The 19,793-nt window shown below is 38.0% G+C and overlaps 2 protein-coding genes across 8 annotated transcripts; one reads left to right on the forward strand and one right to left on the reverse strand.

The window, feature by feature from the left end:
- The first annotated feature begins 12,310 nt into the window (after positions 1–12,310).
- LOC111879382 (uncharacterized) lies at positions 12,311–14,859 on the forward strand. The gene is made up of 7 exons (XM_023875824.1): positions 12,311–12,491; positions 13,578–13,667; positions 13,755–13,817; positions 13,910–13,957; positions 14,105–14,158; positions 14,290–14,347; positions 14,592–14,859. The coding sequence occupies exons 2-7, from the start codon at positions 13,608–13,610 to the stop codon at positions 14,633–14,635; spliced, it is 327 nt and encodes a 108-aa protein (XP_023731592.1). The 5' UTR covers positions 12,311–12,491; positions 13,578–13,607; the 3' UTR covers positions 14,636–14,859.
- A 191-nt stretch (positions 14,860–15,050) lies between these two features.
- LOC111879381 (histone-lysine N-methyltransferase, H3 lysine-9 specific SUVH1) lies at positions 15,051–18,480 on the reverse strand. Of its 7 annotated transcripts, none has more exons than XR_006187393.2 (5): positions 18,327–18,480; positions 16,348–18,218; positions 15,677–15,782; positions 15,313–15,424; positions 15,051–15,243 (listed from the first exon to the last, which is right to left on the reverse strand). XR_006187393.2 is itself a non-coding variant. In XM_042898518.2 (3 exons), exon 2 carries the CDS (start codon positions 18,067–18,069, stop codon positions 16,393–16,395), a length of 1,677 nt encoding a protein of 558 aa, XP_042754452.1. In that variant the 5' UTR covers positions 18,070–18,218; positions 18,327–18,480; the 3' UTR covers positions 15,051–15,424; positions 16,348–16,392. The 7 variants fall into 7 exon arrangements, 1 of the variants encoding a protein (XP_042754452.1); XR_006187394.2 differs by having other exon boundaries at positions 15,602–15,782; XR_006187392.2 differs by having other exon boundaries at positions 15,571–15,782.
- Between the last annotated feature and the right edge of the window lie 1,313 nt (positions 18,481–19,793).

Genomic DNA, 19,793 nt, shown 5'->3' on the forward strand with positions numbered 1-19,793 from the left:
AAAGATTTTTTTTTCAAAAATTCATAAGCCAACAAACATTTTTACCAAAAACATTTTTAAAATTAAAAAACACTCACAAAACACCCTTAGTATTAATAAAAAAGATTACAATAATTTAAAACATACAATACAATTAAAAAAATTAAAGCTAGACTTACTATCTAAAAACTTACTTAAAACGTACAAACTTGACTTAAAACCTACAACATGATTTACTACTAGACGTAAAGCATAAATTAAAACTACATCTAAGATGTAAAAATACTATGACTTGTCCCTGTTGTATTTTTTAGCAATATCATTCCTTGCATTGTTGAAAATCTGGTGATCCTCCTCGGACAAGTCCTTTCATGGCTTTAAGAAAAGTTTGCACGCACGGTTCCTTTCTTTTTCCTTTCCCAAATCCAAAAAACCCCTAAGCTTAGCGTCCAACTCTTTGATGTCGCTCCTTATCTCCTACACTTCCCTCGATGAACTTTGTGCTCTTTTTAGCTTTCTTTTTGCTCTATCTCATCTCATAGGACGAATTGGAGCTTTATATGGATATTCGTTGTTGAGGTCAATCGCTACAATACGCGCATCAAAATATTGACTCAGAAGTTTAGCTTCATTTGGACATTCCCGCAATCATCAACACTTTTTAGATTAAGCTAGTTTGGTTTGTCCTTCACAGCACCCTAAAACGCCTCATTGCCAAAAAGTTTTATGAATTTCGCTTTATAAATCTTACGAACGTTTGATAGGACATCCACCTCATTTGCATCGCTTTGGGGGTCACTGGTCACGTTAATGTAGATGTCATTGAAATCCATTAAGGCTTTGTTGGCAGTCCTCCATTTCGAGTAAAGTTGATTGACATTGTGGTACTCCTTTTTCATTCGGACAAAAAAACTAATCCAAACTCTATTTTTTAAGGTTGTCGAATGTTGGCCGTTTCCTATCACCGGATCCTCTGACACATCAAGCCATGCTTGTGCTAATGCCCTCTCCATCCATCCTTTGCATGGAGCCTTCCTTTTTCCTTTACTTTTTTCCTTTTGGTTCGACTTGTAATACCCTGTTTCGAATCGTTTCATAATTCGGGGTCGTGACCCGAAGATCAGTTATCATAAGGCTTCGGCCCTTGGGGGAAAGAGATATTTAGAGCCCTTTGGATATGGGTAATGTATATTAGGTGATCCGAGAGTTCGGTTGGTGCTTTGGAGCCCAATGGTATAATCGTAAAGTGATAGTTCGGGCCTTTAATAAATTTTGGATTTAATTTAGAAAAGTTTAAGGAAAAGGAGAGCTTATAGGATTATAAAGCTTCTCATTACCTTTCCGTGGATATAAGGATCGTCTAAATTGGAGTTAAAACGAAGAAGTTATGACCGTTTGAAGTTAGGGGGTTTTGGGTTAAGCCACGTACGCTAGGCGTACTCAACATGTACGTTGGGCGTACTAGGCATACCCAGAGTACGCTGAGCATACAAAGAGTATGTTGGGCATACAAGATTAGTGTCCAAACTATATTTTCGGGGTTTAAGCCCTATTTAAGCTCCTTAACTCCCCCAAACCCTTTCTATTCTTACCCTCCACCTCTCCAACATCCTCCCTTAAAACCCTAACCCTAGTTTGAGCCTTATGAGCAAAAGAAGGTGTTGATGAGTGCTTTGGAATGTTCTTGGTGCATCTTGTAGAAGAAGGAGCTCATTGGAGAAGTGTTGCTTGCATTGGAGCTTGTAGATCCAGACTTTGTTCACCTTGATCTTTCTTCTAGTGGTAAAAAGCTTGAATCTTGATGATACATTTGTTAGATCTAGCTAGTTTTGGGTGTTATGAGCTTTTGGTCACGTTAGTGCATAAAGTTTAGATCTTGAAAGTTTGTGACCTTGTTATAGATAAAGTTGGAAACTTTATCATATTGATTCAGATCTAAAGGTTGGAGACTTGGAATTAATGGATTAAGTTAAAAAAGATGCACTTTTGGTCCCTTTGAGACTTAAAGACTAGATCTTGGTTGTTTGGACCATTCTAATGGATAAAGTTGGAAACTTTATCCATTACGGAGTCATTAGGATCCGTAAAAATGTGACCTTGGTCCCTAGTTTTCCTCCATGCATGGTCTTGGATGTCTTAATGGGTCAAGAAGTTAGGATTATTGGATGTTGAAGATTTAATAGCCATACAAGACTATAAAGTTGGAAACTTTATGGTTAAGATATCATTTTGTAACATCCCAAAAACACAACCTAAAATTTTTTGTTTTAACATTACTAAAAACCACAACATCAAATGTTATATAATAAAACCATGAATCATATGTCTCAAAATGCCATATCAAATGTACCAAATCAAAACTGAAGTCAACATCATATCAAAATATCTAAATAAAACTTCCAGGATAAAACTGTAACTATGGTGTGTGCCATGCCATCATCCTGAGCTCTTCCCCTTGCTAGCGGAAGTACCTGAAAACAAAACTGAAAAGTGTAAGCACGAAGCTTAGTGAGCTCCCCCAAACTACCACATACCATACAATAACATATAAAGCAACTACTGGGCCTTGCCCACCGCATCGGACCGAAGTCCAAAACTACCAGGGCCTTGCCCTCTACATCGGACCGAAGTCCGGAACTAACCAGGGCCTTGCCCTCTGCTGTAAAGCCCCGTTTATTTATTAATTCAATAAATAAAATAATGAGCGAATAATAGCCCTAAAATAAATAATTGAAAGCTTAAGGGGGTTAAGGATATGATTTCCGAATTTATTATAAAGAATTTTTGAAGTTAGGGACTCCATGGTAATTATTTGTACTTAAATTGTAGAGGAAGTGAAGGGGCAGGGTTTAAATGGTAATTTTTAGACTTCCCATGAAAGGATTTTATGGAGGAGGGGCCAAAACTGTCATTATGGCCAAGATATGTGAGGTACCGGGTATATAACACTTCTAACGGGCAAACCCTAACCCAAAACCCTCCCTTATGTTTCAGCCGCCATCGTCGGGGTTCTCTAGCCGTCACCCTCCCCATCTCCACTTCCGGTAGCCGCACCTCCCTCCGATTCATGTTTCCGATCAACGACGATGCCAAGGACCGCCAGTATCCACCTCCTCGTTCAACTGCCGCCGTTTTTTCAGAACCCTCTCAAGCGCCGTCGACGATGACGACGCTGGAAGCCGCTGCCGTCGTCGCTTGGTTCTTCCTCAACGACTCCCGACGACAGATCTCCTCTCCTCTCCGTTGTATTCTGTGTTGCTGCTACGCCGCCACTGTCGCTCCAGCCATTTTTCCGATGCCAGCCTCCAAGTCGAAGGCTGAAGGCCGCCGTTCACGTCATGTCTTGCATGTATCGATGGGCTGGGCAGAAGATTAAGATGAATCTTCGCCACCACCTCTGTCATCGCTAAGACCCCGTCACTGCCGCCTCTCCGTGACTTTGCATTTTATTTTGATGTGTTATTTTGGGTTAAACATTGTAAAATGTAATCAGAGATTTGAATAATGAAAGAAAATTAAAAACCACCACCTTAGGGTGGTGGCTGCCGCCTCCCGCCGCCACCGGCCACCGTGTCGGGTGGCGGTGTGCCTTGTGTCGATTGTGTTGATTCATTTGGAGGGTTTGAAACCCTAATGGGCCCAATAAGACTTAATGGGCTTAATAAAACCTTAATGGACCCTAATAAAACCCTAATGGGCTTAATGGTATTCTAGTGGGCTTAATAGGCCCAATAAAGCCCTAATTGATCTAAAAGCTCAACAAATTAATTAATGGACTAGTATGGGGTTGGAAACCCTAATTAGAGTTTGGAAAACCCTAATGCCATGAAACCCTAATTTGGAGGAATTAATCGGGACACACAAGAATTATTTAATAACTTGAGATATTAAATAATAAACTTTGGCAAAGATTAAGCTAAGCGATAATGGACTTAATGGATTAAGTCCTTAATGGATTAAGTCCTTAATAGGTTAAGTAGGAAACTTAACCCTAATCATTATTTTATGTGAAACCCTAATTTCACTTGGGTTTATTGTTGGGCCTTTCTATTGGGCCTCGATGTTTGGGCTATTAAATGGACTATCCAAGATCAAGCAAATGGTCTAGAGTAATTTAATGGGCCTAGGGTAAGGCCCATGTAAGGGACTTGGGCCCAATTTGGAAAATTGGGCCATAGATGGGCCATAGTTTGGGCTTTAATGATTATATGATGTTGGGCCTTAGAATGAGACCATGCATAGGCCTAGGCACAATTTGGAAAATTGGGCCATGTGTTGGGCTATGATTTCCTAGTTGACTTTGGGCCTACGGGTTGGGCCTTGGGCTTGAATAAGCCAAGTTTGGGGTAATGTAATTATCCAAAGTAAGTGTTTATGGTTATGTAGTGGGACCCAATTATTAATTGGGTGATGTTTTGATATTGACAGATCGGGAATCTGTCATCCAGCAGCTGGGGTTGAGTCTGCGGGACTTCAGCAAGTGTGGGAATGTGTCTTCGGGACTTCAGCAGTGTGAGGTGAGTTACCTTCCAGTAGCGGTGGGTCTACGGCCACAATGCCGGCCCACCAGTAGGAGTTGTATGTTAGATGATTGTCTTTGTGATATCCTCTAGGTTTGCTACTACCCGATATGTTATATGCTGGCATGATATGTTATATGTGATAGTAGTAGAGTTTGGTTGTTAGGACCGAAGGGTAGGTCAGACACCCCAGATATGTCTGACAGCATGTGATGATATGTTTATATGTTGGCATGATATGTTATATGTGATAGTGGTAGTAGGAAGGGAATAGTCCCCAAGTTCGGTTGTTAGGACCGAAGGGTAGTTCGGACACCCCAGATATGTCTGATAGTATGTTTGTGTTATGATATTTGTGATAGTAGCTGAGTGTGGGCAAGGCCCGTATCTCAGAGATAGTGGAGTGTGGGCGAGGCCCGTATCTCCTAGCTGTTTAGTATATGATTGTATATACTTGTATGCTATGGTTTAGTGGCTGAGTGTGGGCGAGGCCCATATCTCAGAGATAGTGGAGTGTGGGCAAGGCCTGTATCTCCCAGCTCGCGGAGTGTGGGCGAGGCCCGTACCTCCATGAGTGTGGGCGAGACCCGTATCTCCTAGCTGTTCATTATATGATTGTATGGTATGTGGTATGATGGGAGAACTCGCTAAGCTTCGTGCTTACGGTTTTCAGTTTTGGTTTCAGGTACTTCGTGTTTAAAGGAAAGGAGCCGACTTGATCGCAGCGCATCACACTATGGTTTTCCGCACATGAGATCTTTGGGATTACACTTTGATATTGTTTTATGATAACATGTTTGATTATTTCTACTTTGGTTTTGACGTGACATAATATTACAGATGTTTTATTACACTGTTGGTTTTAAAATGACGTAATTAGAAATAAATTTTTTTTGGCCTGTATTTTTGGGATGTTACATCTGCATTGGACCAAAGTCCGGAACACATAACACAAAGACATGCTTGAATCACAAAGACATCAAGTACACCGAACTACTGTATCGAATCGAAATCCCGGAACTACTGCTAACTAAACAGGCTGGCATTGTGGCCGTAGACCCGTTCCTACTGGAAGGAAAACTCACCTCACATTGCTGAAGTCCCGCTGACAGAACCACAGTTGCTCGATGACATATTCCCGATCTGTCAATATCAAAATAACACCCAGTTAATAATTAGGTTCTAACACATATTCATAAATCCATGCTTGGGGTAAAAGACTACTTTACCGCGTAACTTAGCTTGACTCAAGCCCAAGGCTCAATTCAAAGGCCCAAAAGTCTAATAATGGACCAAGGCCCAACTATGGCCCAATTTTCCAAATTGGGCCCAAACCTCTACGTGGACTTCCCTTAAGGCCTAATTGTTTAGTCCAGTCCAACATGTCTCATTCTAAGGGCCCAATATCATACAACCATCTAAGCCCAAACTATGGCCCATCTATGGCCCAATTTTTGAATTTGGCCCAATCCTTCATATAGGCCTTACCCTAAAGCCCAACTAATTACTCTAGTCCATTTGATTATTCTTGGATGGCTTATTAATAGACCAAATACCAAAGCCCAATAGAAAGGCCCAACTCAAAGTCCAAGTGAAGTCAGGGTTTCACATAAAATGATGATTAGGGTTAAGTTTCCTTCTTAACCCATTAAGGACTTAATCCATTATGTCCAATATTGCTTCGCTTAATCTTTGCCAATGATTATTATTTAATATTTCAAACTATTAAATAATTCTCGTGTGTGTGTCCCGATTAATTCTCAAAATTAGGGTTTTATTGGGCCTATTAGACCCACTAGAATATCATTAAGCCCATTAGGGTTTTATTGGGTCAATTAGGGCTTACAAGGCCCATTAGGGTTTCAAGCACCCCAAACCAAACAAACTTAATGAGGTAAGCACACCGCCACCCGACACGACGGCTGGTGGCGGCAGCCACCACCTCACGGTGGTGGTTTTGACTTTCTTTCCATTATTCCATTTGTTACAATTTACAATACCATCCAAACACACACACACACACACAAACTAATAAGCACACACACAAAATTATCACCATACAACGATATACAGACCCTCTATGGCGGTCCTTGAGTCGGTAGCCACAATGGCCGGTAGCCATGGTGGTTTTTCCTTGATCTTTCTCCGACAGCAGCAACCCGAGACACCCACAATGTAGCACCTGGTTCTTGGTACGTATTCTCTTCTTTAAAATATTTTGCATTTTGGCCTTGGACTCAGCGAGTTGAAGGACCAACTCGCCGAGTAGAAGCGGGATGAGACGCGGAGTTTAAGATGTGGACTCGACGAGTCGAGTTCCGGACTCGGCGGGTAGGCCCTGTCTGGACAAAAACCCTAATCCGAGGGTTTGCACCCTATTTAAACACCTTAACTCAGCCTCCTTCGTCCCATTTGCTCCCATAATACCCCAATAGCAAACCCTAGCCGTTATTAAAGCAATCTAAGGCATTTGTAATGATTTTGGTGCTTTTGTGATCCAAGGAAGGAAGGAAAAGCTTGAAGGATCAAGAGGAGGCTTGAGGGATCCGATTTTGAACATCATTTGTAGTCTTCAGAAGGTATAAAGTCTATACCTTGTTTGCTCTTTAGATAGATCCCATTTTGTGGAGTTTTAGGGCTTTTCTAAGCCATTTTGGTCACCAACCATGTTTGCAAGCATGGTTGGGGGTTGATGTTTCGGATCTAGGTCCTTAGAGGGGTTACAAGGCAGAAAGGAGTGACTTTTGCACTCAAAGAAGGCCCCATGCATTGTAAGAGCTTGTTTTAGGACCTTTTGATCTCAAAGTCCCATGCAAGCACGTAAAGGTTGTATCTTTACGTGCTAGATCGATTGTAGAAGCATAGATCTATCTTTTGATCAAGGGTTGTACATCAAAAATCGAAGTTTTAGTGAAGGGATGTGACCGACTCGACGAGTCCATTCTTGGACTCGATGAGTTCAAGGTTTCTGTCCCATTTAGTGAGGGTCAAAAGGACCCAGTTGAGTGTGGAAAGGTTTTAGGGAGTCCCGAGGAGTGACCCAACGTTCTGGACTAAGCCATTGTTTTGGAAATTCATGGGACTCGGCGAGTGCATGAGCAGAATCGGCGAGTCCAAGGCAATCTTCTTAAGGATGAAGATGAACTCGACAAGTTGTTCATCCACTCGGCGAGTCGAGGACAGAACTTGTTCATCAGATGAAGGCGAACTCGACGAGTTGTTTATCAACTTGGCGAGTCGGATAAGTTTTCATGTGATGTTCATATGAGAGAAGAACTTGTCGAGTTGACAGCCCAACTCGACGAGTGGGGTCATGGATGAGGATGAGTAAAGGGATAGGGACTCGGAGAGTTGGCGAGCCAACTCGGCGAGTCAGGTCAACTGCAAGTTGAATTTGACTTTGACTTGGTCAGTGGTAAAATGGTCATTTTACCCTAAGAACAGTTAGCAGTGTATGACTAAGTGTTTTATGGGAATTATAGCCGGAGGATTTCCGGAGCAACAGCGGCAGCAGTCAGAGGATTCCCGCACAGTTCAACAGCTACTACGAGGTGAGTTACCTTCCAGTAGCGGTGGGTCTACGGCCACAATGTCGGCCCACCAGTTGGAGTTGTATGTTAGATGATTGTCTTTGTGATATCATCTAGGTTTGGTACTACCTGATATGTTATATGTTGGCATGATATGTTATATGTGATAGTAGTAGAGTTCGGTTGTTAGGACCGAAGGGTAGGTCAGACACCCCAGATATGTTTGACAGTATGTGATGATATGTTTATATGCTGGCATGATATGTTATATGTGATAGTGGTAGTAGGAGGGGAATAGTCCCCAAGTTCGGTTGTTAGGACCGAAGGGTAGTTCGGGCACCCCAGATATGTCTGATAATATGTTTATGTTATGATATATGTGATAGTAGCAGTAGGGGGTGGAATAGTCCCCAAGGGTCGGTTGTTAGGACCGACGGGCAGGTCAGCACCCCAGAATGGCTTGACACGAGTAGGACGGCACCCCAGAATGGCCGCATGGGTAGGACGGCACCCTAGAATGGCCGTACCGGGTAGGTCGGGCACCCCAGAACTGCCAGGCAGTATGTATGTTATGTGATTGTATGGTATGTGGTACGATGGGGAAGTCACTAAGCTTCGTGCTTACAATTTATAGTTTTGGTTTCAGGTACCTCTTCAGCTAAGGGGAAGGAGTTGGCGCGGTAGCAGCACATCATACACACACATTGTTTTCCGCACTATGAGTTATTCTGGGATTTGTACTCTGACATTATTATGTTTTTACGATTCGGTTTTCAGACACGAGACATGTTTTTATGAAATGATATGGTCGGTTGATATTATGTTATAAATATTTTGCAAATCACTTAATCAAAAATGAAATTTTTGGACGTGAAAAATTGGGTCGTTACACACAATCTTGTGAGACACGGCTGAACACACACACCCAATACACACACACACACACACACACACACACTTAACAACGGCGGTGAGCAGCGACAAAGAATGTCGGCCACAGTGAAACAGCCACGTGGTGGCGATGGCCACATCAATCCAATCAGCGAAGGAAAAAGTGGCGGAGGGAAGCCGCTCGAGCGGTGGTGGCGTCGTATGACAAACAGAACAAAGAGGGGATGAGAAGGTGGTTCGAACCACCGAGTACAACAACAACAACGTCGATGAAGAAATGCCTACCCGAGTCCCCGTCGGCAACTTTGACATCAACAACCATGGTAGCAAGCTCGCTGACATCTATGGAGGAAGGTGGTGGGGAAGATCGGAGGTCGTAGGAACGTAGACGGCAACAACAACTCGGTGAAACATCGGAATGGAGGTAGTGGCAACGATGAGGCTCGACCAGCACCATCGATCGGTCCTACCCGATACAACGGTGGTCTTGGTGGTTTCTTCCGGCGACCCCGACGACCGATGATGCTTCAGTTGACGGCTAGAGGGAGGTTGGAGAAGAAGGAGGGTGGTGGCTGAAGCTTTCACTCTTAGGATTAGTGTTCCTTTCGTTTGAGGGAATAAAATGCAAGGAGGGTGACGGGTTTAATCTCCGTCTCCAATATAGAGTTCGTGCCATTTGACGCATCCAGCCCCTCCTCCCTTATTCTTCTCAAATAAAATCTGAATATTACCATTCAGCCCTCATCACCTCAATTTCATTACAATTTAAGTCCTAATCTTACCAAACATGCCTTGACTTTTTAAAAATCTTTACGAAATAAATCTTGAATTTACACTTTAACCCTCGAAAGTCCAAATTATATCATTTGGCTCCCCGAAACCACTCTCCGCTAAATATTATTGGTTTTAGGGCCATTATAAATTAATATAAATTATAAATTTACCTTTTGGGGTTCCGGTATTGTCATTTAATTACTCTATTTCAAATAGGATGTTACATATTTGAGGGTTAGATCTAGATTTTGGACAAAAGAGCTTAAATGATTAAGCCTTTAATGGATTGGGGGGATGGCAGGTGTGTACGCTGGGCGTTCCAAATGGTATGTTCCGCGTACGTGGTCAACCCTTCGACTTCTGGTCAAGGCGTAGTACGCCCCGCGTACGTGTCGACTTGGTTGACTTTTGACTTTGGCCAAGTTTAACCTAAGGGCATTTTGGGTAATTTGATTTATAGTTTGAGATTTGGGTTCCTATTAATTGTATAGGTGACCGGTAGAGCTAGCTTTTAAAGCAGTGATCAGTACAACTGTGCTTTCAGACTGTGAGGCAAGTTTTCTTCCTGTATATGTGGGTCGAAGGCATCAATGCCGACTTGTTACTTTGCTATGTAGAATGCTAGTTGTCTTTGTGATACTCTCATGAAAGACCAGGATCTGTCCCCTGGCAATTGTATGAAAGACCAAGATCTGCCCCTTAGCACTTGTATGTAAGACCGAGATTTGGCCCTCGTCAATGCAATGAAAGACCATGGGGGTAGCCCATGAAACTTGTATGTAAGACCGAGATTTGGCCATCGACATTGCAAGGACAGACCATGGGGGTAGCCCATGGCACTTGTATGTTATGGTATGTGGTATTTTGAGGAACTCGCTAAACTTTGTGCTTACGGTTTCATATTCATGGTTTCAGTTACTTTCGGCTCGAAAGGGATGGGCTCGGCGTGGCTGCACAACATCCCCCAGAGTTTTCCGCATTGACAATTAATGATATTAATCTGATGTTCAAATAATATATTCACTTTGATCGGTTTTAGAACAACTCGTTGTATGTTTTATCGTTTTAAAAATGAAAATTTTACCTTGGATTTTCGAGATGTTACATGACTCTGGGCTCTTGAAACGACTGTTGAACGGGGCTTTCATTGGAAGAATCGGTTGACTAATCGACTATGCAACGTGGTTAGGATTGAAAGTTAGTTGGGGGTTGAGGTTGTGAAAAGAATTGAGGTTCTTGAACTGTCTCAAACATATCAAGATTGAAATTTAGACGAGGTATTGGTTGGGATTGAAAATTAGTTTGGTGTTGGTTTTTGGTAAAATGACATGAGTTGAGAAGAGTACGAATTAAATGGAAACATTTGTGGAGCCATAGAAGGATAGTAGTAACTAGCGGGTGAATGAATTGGTTGATCAAATGAATGTCAATAACACGGTGGTGATGGAAGGTTTGGAGGTAGAAGGTTTAGTGATAGAAGGTTTGAAGATTTTTTTTTCTTGGGGTTTTGTTTTGGGTAGATGAAGACATTTTTGTTTGGTGAATTGAATGTATTTGTGAGAGAGATAATGATATTTTGTGTATGTGAAATGTTAAGAGTGTAGTTTAATTTATAGTGATTGAATTATAATTTGAAAAATTGAATTTTAAGTGGTAAAAACATTTTTTATATTTTATTTAATGAATGCAGGTTAGAAAATTTATCGAATTAGGTTTGCATGGTCAAGAATCCGGTCAAACACATATCAACCAATCACATGCAAGCTTGCCCTTCTCTCCCTTCTCGTTAAGATGGTAACTACCTGAGCATAGCGAACGTTAGGAGGCGGTGTTCCAATTCCTTGGCGAGCCTTAGTGAGCTCCCTTGGCGACTCAACTATGTGTAGCCTAATTGAAAGGATGAAGAACTTCAACTAGATCCATCAAACTTTCAATGATGAAAACCATATTTGTTCCTAAAACTAACAACTTATCTCCTGCATCTTTCTAAAGTCGTTCAAATGAACACGAGAAGAAATCTTATAGGTTGAAGACTTTAGTACTTTCCCTTGACATGGTATTGTGATGACATCAGATAGGTGTAGCTTTCTTGTTAATTTCCCTTGCCATGCTCCTTTTACATTGTATTAATCATTTGTGTTACTACAATATGTTTTCTAAAGTCGTTCAATATGTTCCATTTGTGTCAATATCTATACTTAAAATTCTTATTATAAATTGTAAGAACATAGTGTTATTGTAAATTATAAAAACAAATTATGTTACCAACGGTATTGTGATATATAAGAATATATTGCAAGAATATACTTAAAATTCTTATTATAAATTGTAAGAATATAGTGTTTATGATTTTAAGGATTTAAGTCTCGTATGAAATATCAAAAAATAAAAAGAAAATTAAAGTATTTATTGGTTGCTGTTCTAAGTTCTAATAATAATAATAATAATAATAATAATAATAATAATAATAATAATGGCAATACTTTTTTTGGTCATTATATGTGTTAAAATCATATAATAATCAAATTGTTAAATACTTTAAAAAGCTAATAATCTTATCTTATTCTTATCAATAGAATATAGAGAAAGTAGAAGCATATGTAGATAGTACCATACGATATTTTGATTGTAAAAAGTTGAAAGTGTGTGGGGCTAAACAATTATTAGGTCAATAAATTAATGATTCTCCTCCCCTTCCACGCCACGCACACAGGATTTGTGTATCGTCTCTCTCCTTGATCAAAGGTTGAAGAAGCTCTGAAGCTGGCCTGAACTCCTCCTCAGCTTTGTTTGATCGGTAATGAATTCAAAATAGTCGCCACTTTATAATTTATTTACTTGTTAATTCATTTCGAATTAGATCTTGGATCGTCATTTTATCCAGAAATTGTATTCCCGAATAAGTTTCATGTCTGAATTCTTGACGATATGCCTCCAATAAACAACTAAACTCGGAGTATACGTAGCGATTTGTTTACATTTTTCATGTATATTTGGTGGCCAATCGAAGGATTGGTGGAATTGATAGACCGTATGAATGTTTTGTTATCATAAACGGCTTGATTACCGCAACAACGACACCGAAACATTTTATAATTTCTAAATTAGGTGGCTAAATATGGAATATATATATATATATATATATATATATATATATATATATATATATATATATATATATATATATATATATATATATATATATATATATATATATATATATAAAAGAAGTTTTATCAACGTAGCATTCTCTTAGAGCTTGAGAACATGAAGAACATTGTTCCTTGCTCAACTAGCCATGTGCATTATATTGTGGTGTGAATTATAGTATAGTATAGAATCACTAAGGCATTGTTTGGGAACATGGAATTATAAGTTTGGATTTTGGAATTCAAAGTGATCTTCCATTCTTCCTTCAATCTCAATCCCAAGCCTTGGAATCTGAGCTCTTAAATATACCATCATTTTGTTATCTTCTTGTAGGTTAGCAATTGGAAATACTGTATGTAGGTTTAGCAAGGCAATCTAATGAATTATAGGAATTCCCATGGTCATGTTCCTCAACTATTCAAAAGTTTAAGCTACATAAAGCACTTAATGCCAATGGTTTTCTTATGTGTGTGTGTGTGTGTGCTTTCATCTGTATACTGCTACATAACACAATCTCCAGTGATTTAGGTATTTGTTGATGCATGAAATCTTGTGTCCAGAACTTTTTGCTAGCTTGAGTACTCTCTTAGCTATAACATTTGGTTTTGTCTTTCAATAACCTAGGAAAGCTGCAAAGTGATTATTGTATTTTGTGCATCTAGTAGTATTAAGTATTAACTATAGATGTAAATTGATGGAAGAAAAACATGGTTTGTGAATTGTGATACTACAGCTGATGTGCTCTTGCTAGTTCAAGGAGCTTATGGCAGATAAAGGGTCTGAACAAATGGATGATACATCCATGCCTTCTGCAGGAAAGGAGGTAGCTTTCAAATCCTGGATCTTTGTCCATAACATAACTACTGCATGTTACTTATAATCATTGATTTCATGATACTTTGTCTTTTAGGAAGAAGTCATCAAAAAGAAGTATGGAGGTATTGTGCCAAAAAAGCCCCCACTCATTTCCAAGGTAAAAATAAAAACCAATTCTATTTCTATCTTCTAGAAATATCGGGTCTTTCTTGGTTTCATATTATACTACACAATGGTATTTTATGGCAGGATCATGAGCGTGCATATTTTGATTCAGCTGATTGGGCATTGGGGAAGGTACATTCTTTGCTCTTTACAATGAGCATTTGTAGCTAAGTTTTATTTAGAAGACTATGATAATTAGTAATTAATGAAGCCAAGTTTTGTATAATGTAGAAAGTTTGTTTATTTTATTTACCTAAACCTAAATGTTATTGGTGACAGCAAGGTGTAGCTAAGCCCAAAGGACCACTTGAGGCACTTCGGCCCAAACTAGAGGTACTTAAAGTCTCTGCCACTTTATTGTAACGTGCTTTCTTGAAATTGCTATGTTTTTAAGTAAAAGAACAAGATTCTTGAGCTATAACACTGAATGAAAATTCATTTGTTGTTTTCGGTTTACTTTTTAGCCAACTCAGCAGCAAACACGGTACCGGAAATCTCCTTATGCTCCAGCAGATGGAGAAGGTATGTTTTATATATATATATATATATATATATATATATATATATATATATATATATATATATATATATATATATATATATATATATATATATATATATATATTTTCAGCATCTTAAACCCATATTTGAATAAAATGTGTGTTTGTGTGTGTGTGTGTGTGTCATAAATCATAATTAGTTTACTAATATAAAATTATGGCTACTTTTATGTTGAATCTATAACTTTCTTTGTATTTTCAAATAGATGCTAGCAACTCGCCTTCTAGTGATGCAAGTGCCAATGAATGAGGAACTGTTGTTGGACAGATAATTGTCTCATTCAAATACTTCAGTTCTGTCTTGTTTCATGAAACTATAGCTGTGATACCAGCAAGAACCGTAATTTCTGCATTTGAAAAACAAGTTCTATTAACATTTTTGTCATACATATATGATGTATGATATATCCTATGATCTTTTATGTTTCTAGATGAAATTTAAACAAAGTTGCATTTGCTCTGTTTTGGGCTTCATCTATTGTTTCCTAATTCTGTTTTCTTGGTGCATAATATGAATTGGTTAAAGCTAACATCAAGAATCTGTTTGATTAGATGAAATGTATGAAGGAATGAAATTGATATGAAACAAGTAAGGCAGTGAAATAGGTTCTTATTTTCCATGGTTTGTTGGTTGGTAGAATTTTTATTAAATTTGAAAAAGATGGTTCCATCTCACTTGAGGCTACTTTTATTGCCAAGGACATCACTAGATTGTACATAACACATGTTCTTTATGGCTATTTTCAATGCAAGGACAACAAATATTGCAATTCTCGTCTAATTGACATAAGTCTTGGTTTCAAACAACTTAACCCCAATCGATACACAAGAACCAGCACTCATTTCAAGAAGCACCATCTACATTGTAGAGAACATTATCAAAAATAAGAACAAGTAGATTGAAAAAGTAATACAACAACAACAAACCCCAGAAATCCCATTAGACTCGGGTAGGAGGTAGGTAGATGATGGACAATCATGCTTCTATTGAGAATGTGCGTCACAAAGATGACCTCCAGCATGTGCAAAAAAAGAGAACCTGTACATGAGGGAAAAAGTTGTTGAGAGTAAGTCAAAGTGATCAGTACGACATAAACATGGGTAATCTAAAGAACATGCATATTCACAAGCTAAGACAGTCACCTAATAATTTATTAATAAAAGAAAACCAAGGGCTACACATACCCAATCCCCAAATACAACTTGATGTACTTACTACTAAATTACTACATTGCCATTGCCATTGCCATTGCCATTACCAAACATATATATTATGAGAGAAGAGACCTACTATCATCATCATCCGGTCCTAATGCTTAATAAGAATTTTGGTCACCATCTAAAGCAAAATCCATTTCATTTCAATTCCGCCTACAAATTACTTCTTCTGCTTTAATCTGCAAATAAATAAATAACAGACCATCGTTAAATGCAAGAAATAGCAATGTACTTTTTAAAAAAAAAAATTATATATAGCATCTTACTTTCATTTCTTTCTATTACTGCACTGTATTTTCAGTGTTTTACTTGTACTTTGAAAACATCTACCCAATTATAGCATTTTGCTTTTTTTTTTTTTCATTAGGACATCATACTTTGAAAATTCTACCCAATTATAGCAATGAAAATTTCTGTTTGATTACATGACATTGCTATAACTGTGTAGATTTTTCATTGCAGTATAGCACAATGCAGTAAAAAGGATAATTTTTTTTTGAATAAGATGCTATAACCCAAAAAAAAAAATTACGTTGCTAAATGTTGCATTTAACCAATTGACCTTAGATATTTATGCCCAACTTGAAGAGTGTTAGTATCCCATTAACTTTTATTTTTATGTTTTTGATTGTTATAGCAATTAACCTTCTTTCAAGCATCTCAGTGTCTCAACTTTCAAGTTCATGGAATATTGTGCAAATAGAAGAGCAAAAGCACAAAAAGGGACAAAGAAAGATAGTTTACCTTTAACAGAAGCGCACCATTTGACATGCATAATCCATGCAAACTTTAGTAAAAAGACCCTTTGCACCTTGGTGAGCCACACAAACACTTTTTCCTACGGGGCCCACCCTTATCCACACGTCCCTTTCCATAACTATAAGTCAACTCTTGCATAGGAGGAATATGTTTAATCGCATAAAACCCAACATGAAAATAAGCATCATGTTGATATTCACAAACAACCGGTTGCCAATACACATTAGGTGAGCAGCTATGGTTCATAAACCTTCCCACATTCCCCTCTTTTTTGGCACTAATCACTAAAGGAAATGGAAACTTTGCATGCTCATCACTTGTTACACTTTCCACAGGCTCAAACACACGAGTTGCATCAAAAACATAATCATCATCAGGATCAATCCCTTTTCTACCCTCAATCACTACACCTGCATATTCACATATAAACCCCCCTGAACGAATCGGGTCCCACGACCTCAGTCCCCAACCTCTATCCTTTGTTTTGAACACCTCCAACCGGATCTTCAGACCCATCTGTGAAATCCGATTCCTACAGGTATTAAGGCATCTACAAGAATTCCCACATTCATGAATCACTGTGTTGTGGGTCAGAAGAACACCAAGAGGTGTATACGGCATATACCCTCCATTTTTTTGGAGACAAGGGCAGTTACTGCCAGGCTGGCATCCATCTGTGCAAGTGCAAGTTGAGGAAGATTTAGTCAAAGGAAATGGATTTTTATACTTGAGAGTTCGTGTATATGTAAAAGAAGCGGGCCCCTTTTCGTCATCAACATCGTTTACAAGAGACACAGGTAACATTTCAGCACGTGAAGAAAGGTCGGGGAGAATAACATTAACACCAACTCTTGTAATTGGACCATGACTTTTTTTCCATTGCTGAATTGATTTCCATAATGTAAATGCTTCTGGTTGTCCTGGAACTCTAAACAATTTGTACTTAAAAACATCACAACCAGATTTCTCTTTTTCAATCCAAGATTCGTGTATTGTGTATAACCCATCATAGAGATAAACTTTCCCAGTTGTATATTGACAATCTTTAATACCACGGATGACACGTACCTTATCACCCCTGTGTAAGCTTTTTTCAAGAGCAAGGTTACCTCTTGTTAGTTGTTGATCAGTTTGCGGTTTATCTTTCCTTTGGGCCCCACCTGCCCCACTGTATATCAACACCTCACCATCATCCCCTTCATCTTCATATCCTCCTGCAGAGACTATACTCACAGCTACAGGCTCTTCATATTCAGAGGATGGAACACCCATGAAATCTATTCCAGCAATACTTGGAAAATGTAATCCTACCAAGCACAATTCAAATCGAAAAAAGAAAATGTCACCAATATCAACACCTGGAACAGATTCAAACCTTTTCTTGGTATTAGCACGAACCCCTTTATTCATACAGATAGCACCTGCCCCTAAGTCTGGACGTTTTTTTGTCCCTGGAAGAGCTAATTTTGTCTCATCGATTTGTGTGAGTTTTCTCCATAGAAGATTGTATACCATGATCACGCGGTCAACCAACTCCTTGTCACTGTCGGATTGACGGAAAGGGTCAACTTCCAGGAGATTGAAGGAATTCAAGAGATTAGTAACAAAGGAGTTTATGTTAGAGTCGGAATGGGAAACATGTATTCCAGTTGTACCCTTCGCCTTTTTACGGATTACACTCCTGTCATCATCACCGGCGGTTTCCATAATGCGTACCGAACCTAAAAAATTGGTTGGCCGAGCTTTCACCGAAACTATACGCCGATGGTCAGTGGTCGTTTCGTGATCCAAATTGTGAACAGATCCGTTTTTCTCAACAAAAGGGTTTCTTACAGTTTCTTCTGTTCTCCTGATGACTTTGGAAAACCAAAGCCAAAGACGCAGGAATTGAAACCAGGTTATCAAACAATCATCATAAACCTCTTAATCCCTAATCAACAAATTAATCTAGAGAGAAAACTTACCGTAATTGGATGAGTATACTAAACTACAAAGATGAGAAAACCGTGATCTTTCTTCTTCCCATTAAAATCACATCCTCCATTTCTCTCGTTCAAATAAAACCCTAAAACGTAAAAAAAATGTAAATTTTACTAAAATTTTTAAAAATTAGTCTAATATTCAAAATACCTACTGATTTGAGAGATAACAATTACGTATTCAGTAAATGTCTCACTAATCACCAAAAAATATCGTTTTAAAAAAAGAAAATAAATCTTCAAAGATTATTTCTATAACAAAATACAATTTATATTGTAGCATTAACTTTCAAAAATACAACCAAAAAAAAAACTTCACCAATCTATATATATATATTTTTAAAGAATGAAATCGGTTTTTCAAAAAAAATAAAAAATAAAAAAGATCTGATTTGTAAAAATAAAAAAATAAAAAATAAAAAACATTTTGATTTTTTTTTTGTTGTAAAAATCTTCAAAAGAGCATTTCAACAGCAAAATGAGTTGTAAGCGGTGTATAAATGAAGTTTTTTTTTAGAAAGTTTTAAAATTTTAAAAACCACTTGAAATTTTAAACTCCAATTTCTAATCCTCTAATTAGAAAAAAAAAAAAAAAAAAAAAAAAAAAAAAAAAAAAAAAAAAAAAAAGAATCTAAGAAACCCCTGCCTTGGCTGAGTTCGATGTCAGCTATCCCAAACACAAACCAAAACCCGAATTTGTTATTATCTTCAAAATCAACAAAGAATTGTACAAAAGACTAAGGTTTTTTTTCAAGTTCTTTCACCCAATTGGTCACTGATGGAATTTTGAGTTATCTTTTGTATGGAAGATACTCAGGTAACTGAGACATTTTGATGTTGTAATGTTTTTTGGTTTCTTTATGTCAATTACTGTGATTCAACTAATTCCTTAAATTTGATATTGTAAACAATCATAATTAAACAAGAAACAAATATTTTTTTTCAAAACTTAGAACTTGTTTTTTTATATTAAAAAAAATAAAAAATATAGAAATTTATAACTTTTTATCTTTTTTTCTAATGATATCAAATTCGATAAAAAAATCGTCAAATTCATAGTGTAAATCTGTGTAGATTTATAGTATGAATCTAAATTCACATGGTGAACTCGAAAAATATATAATTTATTTTTTAGCATTCACCATGTGATTTTATTATTTTAGAAATTTTTAGTTTTTTTTTTATGGGTTTTGGTCATAATACATCCTATGTGCTCATACAAACCCTAAAGCTCGGATCTAGGTTTCTCTATTGTACATACTTTGAATCCAAGACTTGAACCCTAATTCTAGCATATGGAAATCAGAATTCACATGTAAATAGGTTTAAGAACATACCTTGATTGTTATATAGCAATAACAATCCAATTCCTCCTTGAATTGACCTTGGAAAGCAAAGAGTCACAAGTGTCACTCCTCTAATGGCTCACAAACACCATAAGCAAGTGGAGAA

The sequence above is a fragment of the Lactuca sativa genome, chromosome 9, assembly GCF_002870075.4.
Source record: "Lactuca sativa cultivar Salinas chromosome 9, Lsat_Salinas_v11, whole genome shotgun sequence".
NCBI classification, from domain to species: Eukaryota; Viridiplantae; Streptophyta; class Magnoliopsida; order Asterales; family Asteraceae; genus Lactuca; species Lactuca sativa.

What these genes read in the sequence shown, in the direction of transcription:
- LOC111879382 (XM_023875824.1), top strand. Translation starts at nt 13,608, where the DNA reads ATGGCAGATAAAGGGTCTGAACAAATGGATGATACATCCATGCCTTCT. An exon ending in CTGATTGGGCATTGGGGAAG is followed by an intron (nt 13,958 to 14,104) that starts GTACATTCTTTG and finishes TATTGGTGACAG; the next exon opens with CAAGGTGTAGCTAAGCCCAA. An exon ending in CACTTCGGCCCAAACTAGAG is followed by an intron (nt 14,159 to 14,289) that starts GTACTTAAAGTC and finishes TTTACTTTTTAG; the next exon opens with CCAACTCAGCAGCAAACACG.
- LOC111879381 (XM_042898518.2), bottom strand. Translation starts at nt 18,069, where the DNA reads ATGGAAACCGCCGGTGATGATGACAGGAGTGTAATCCGTAAAAAGGCG.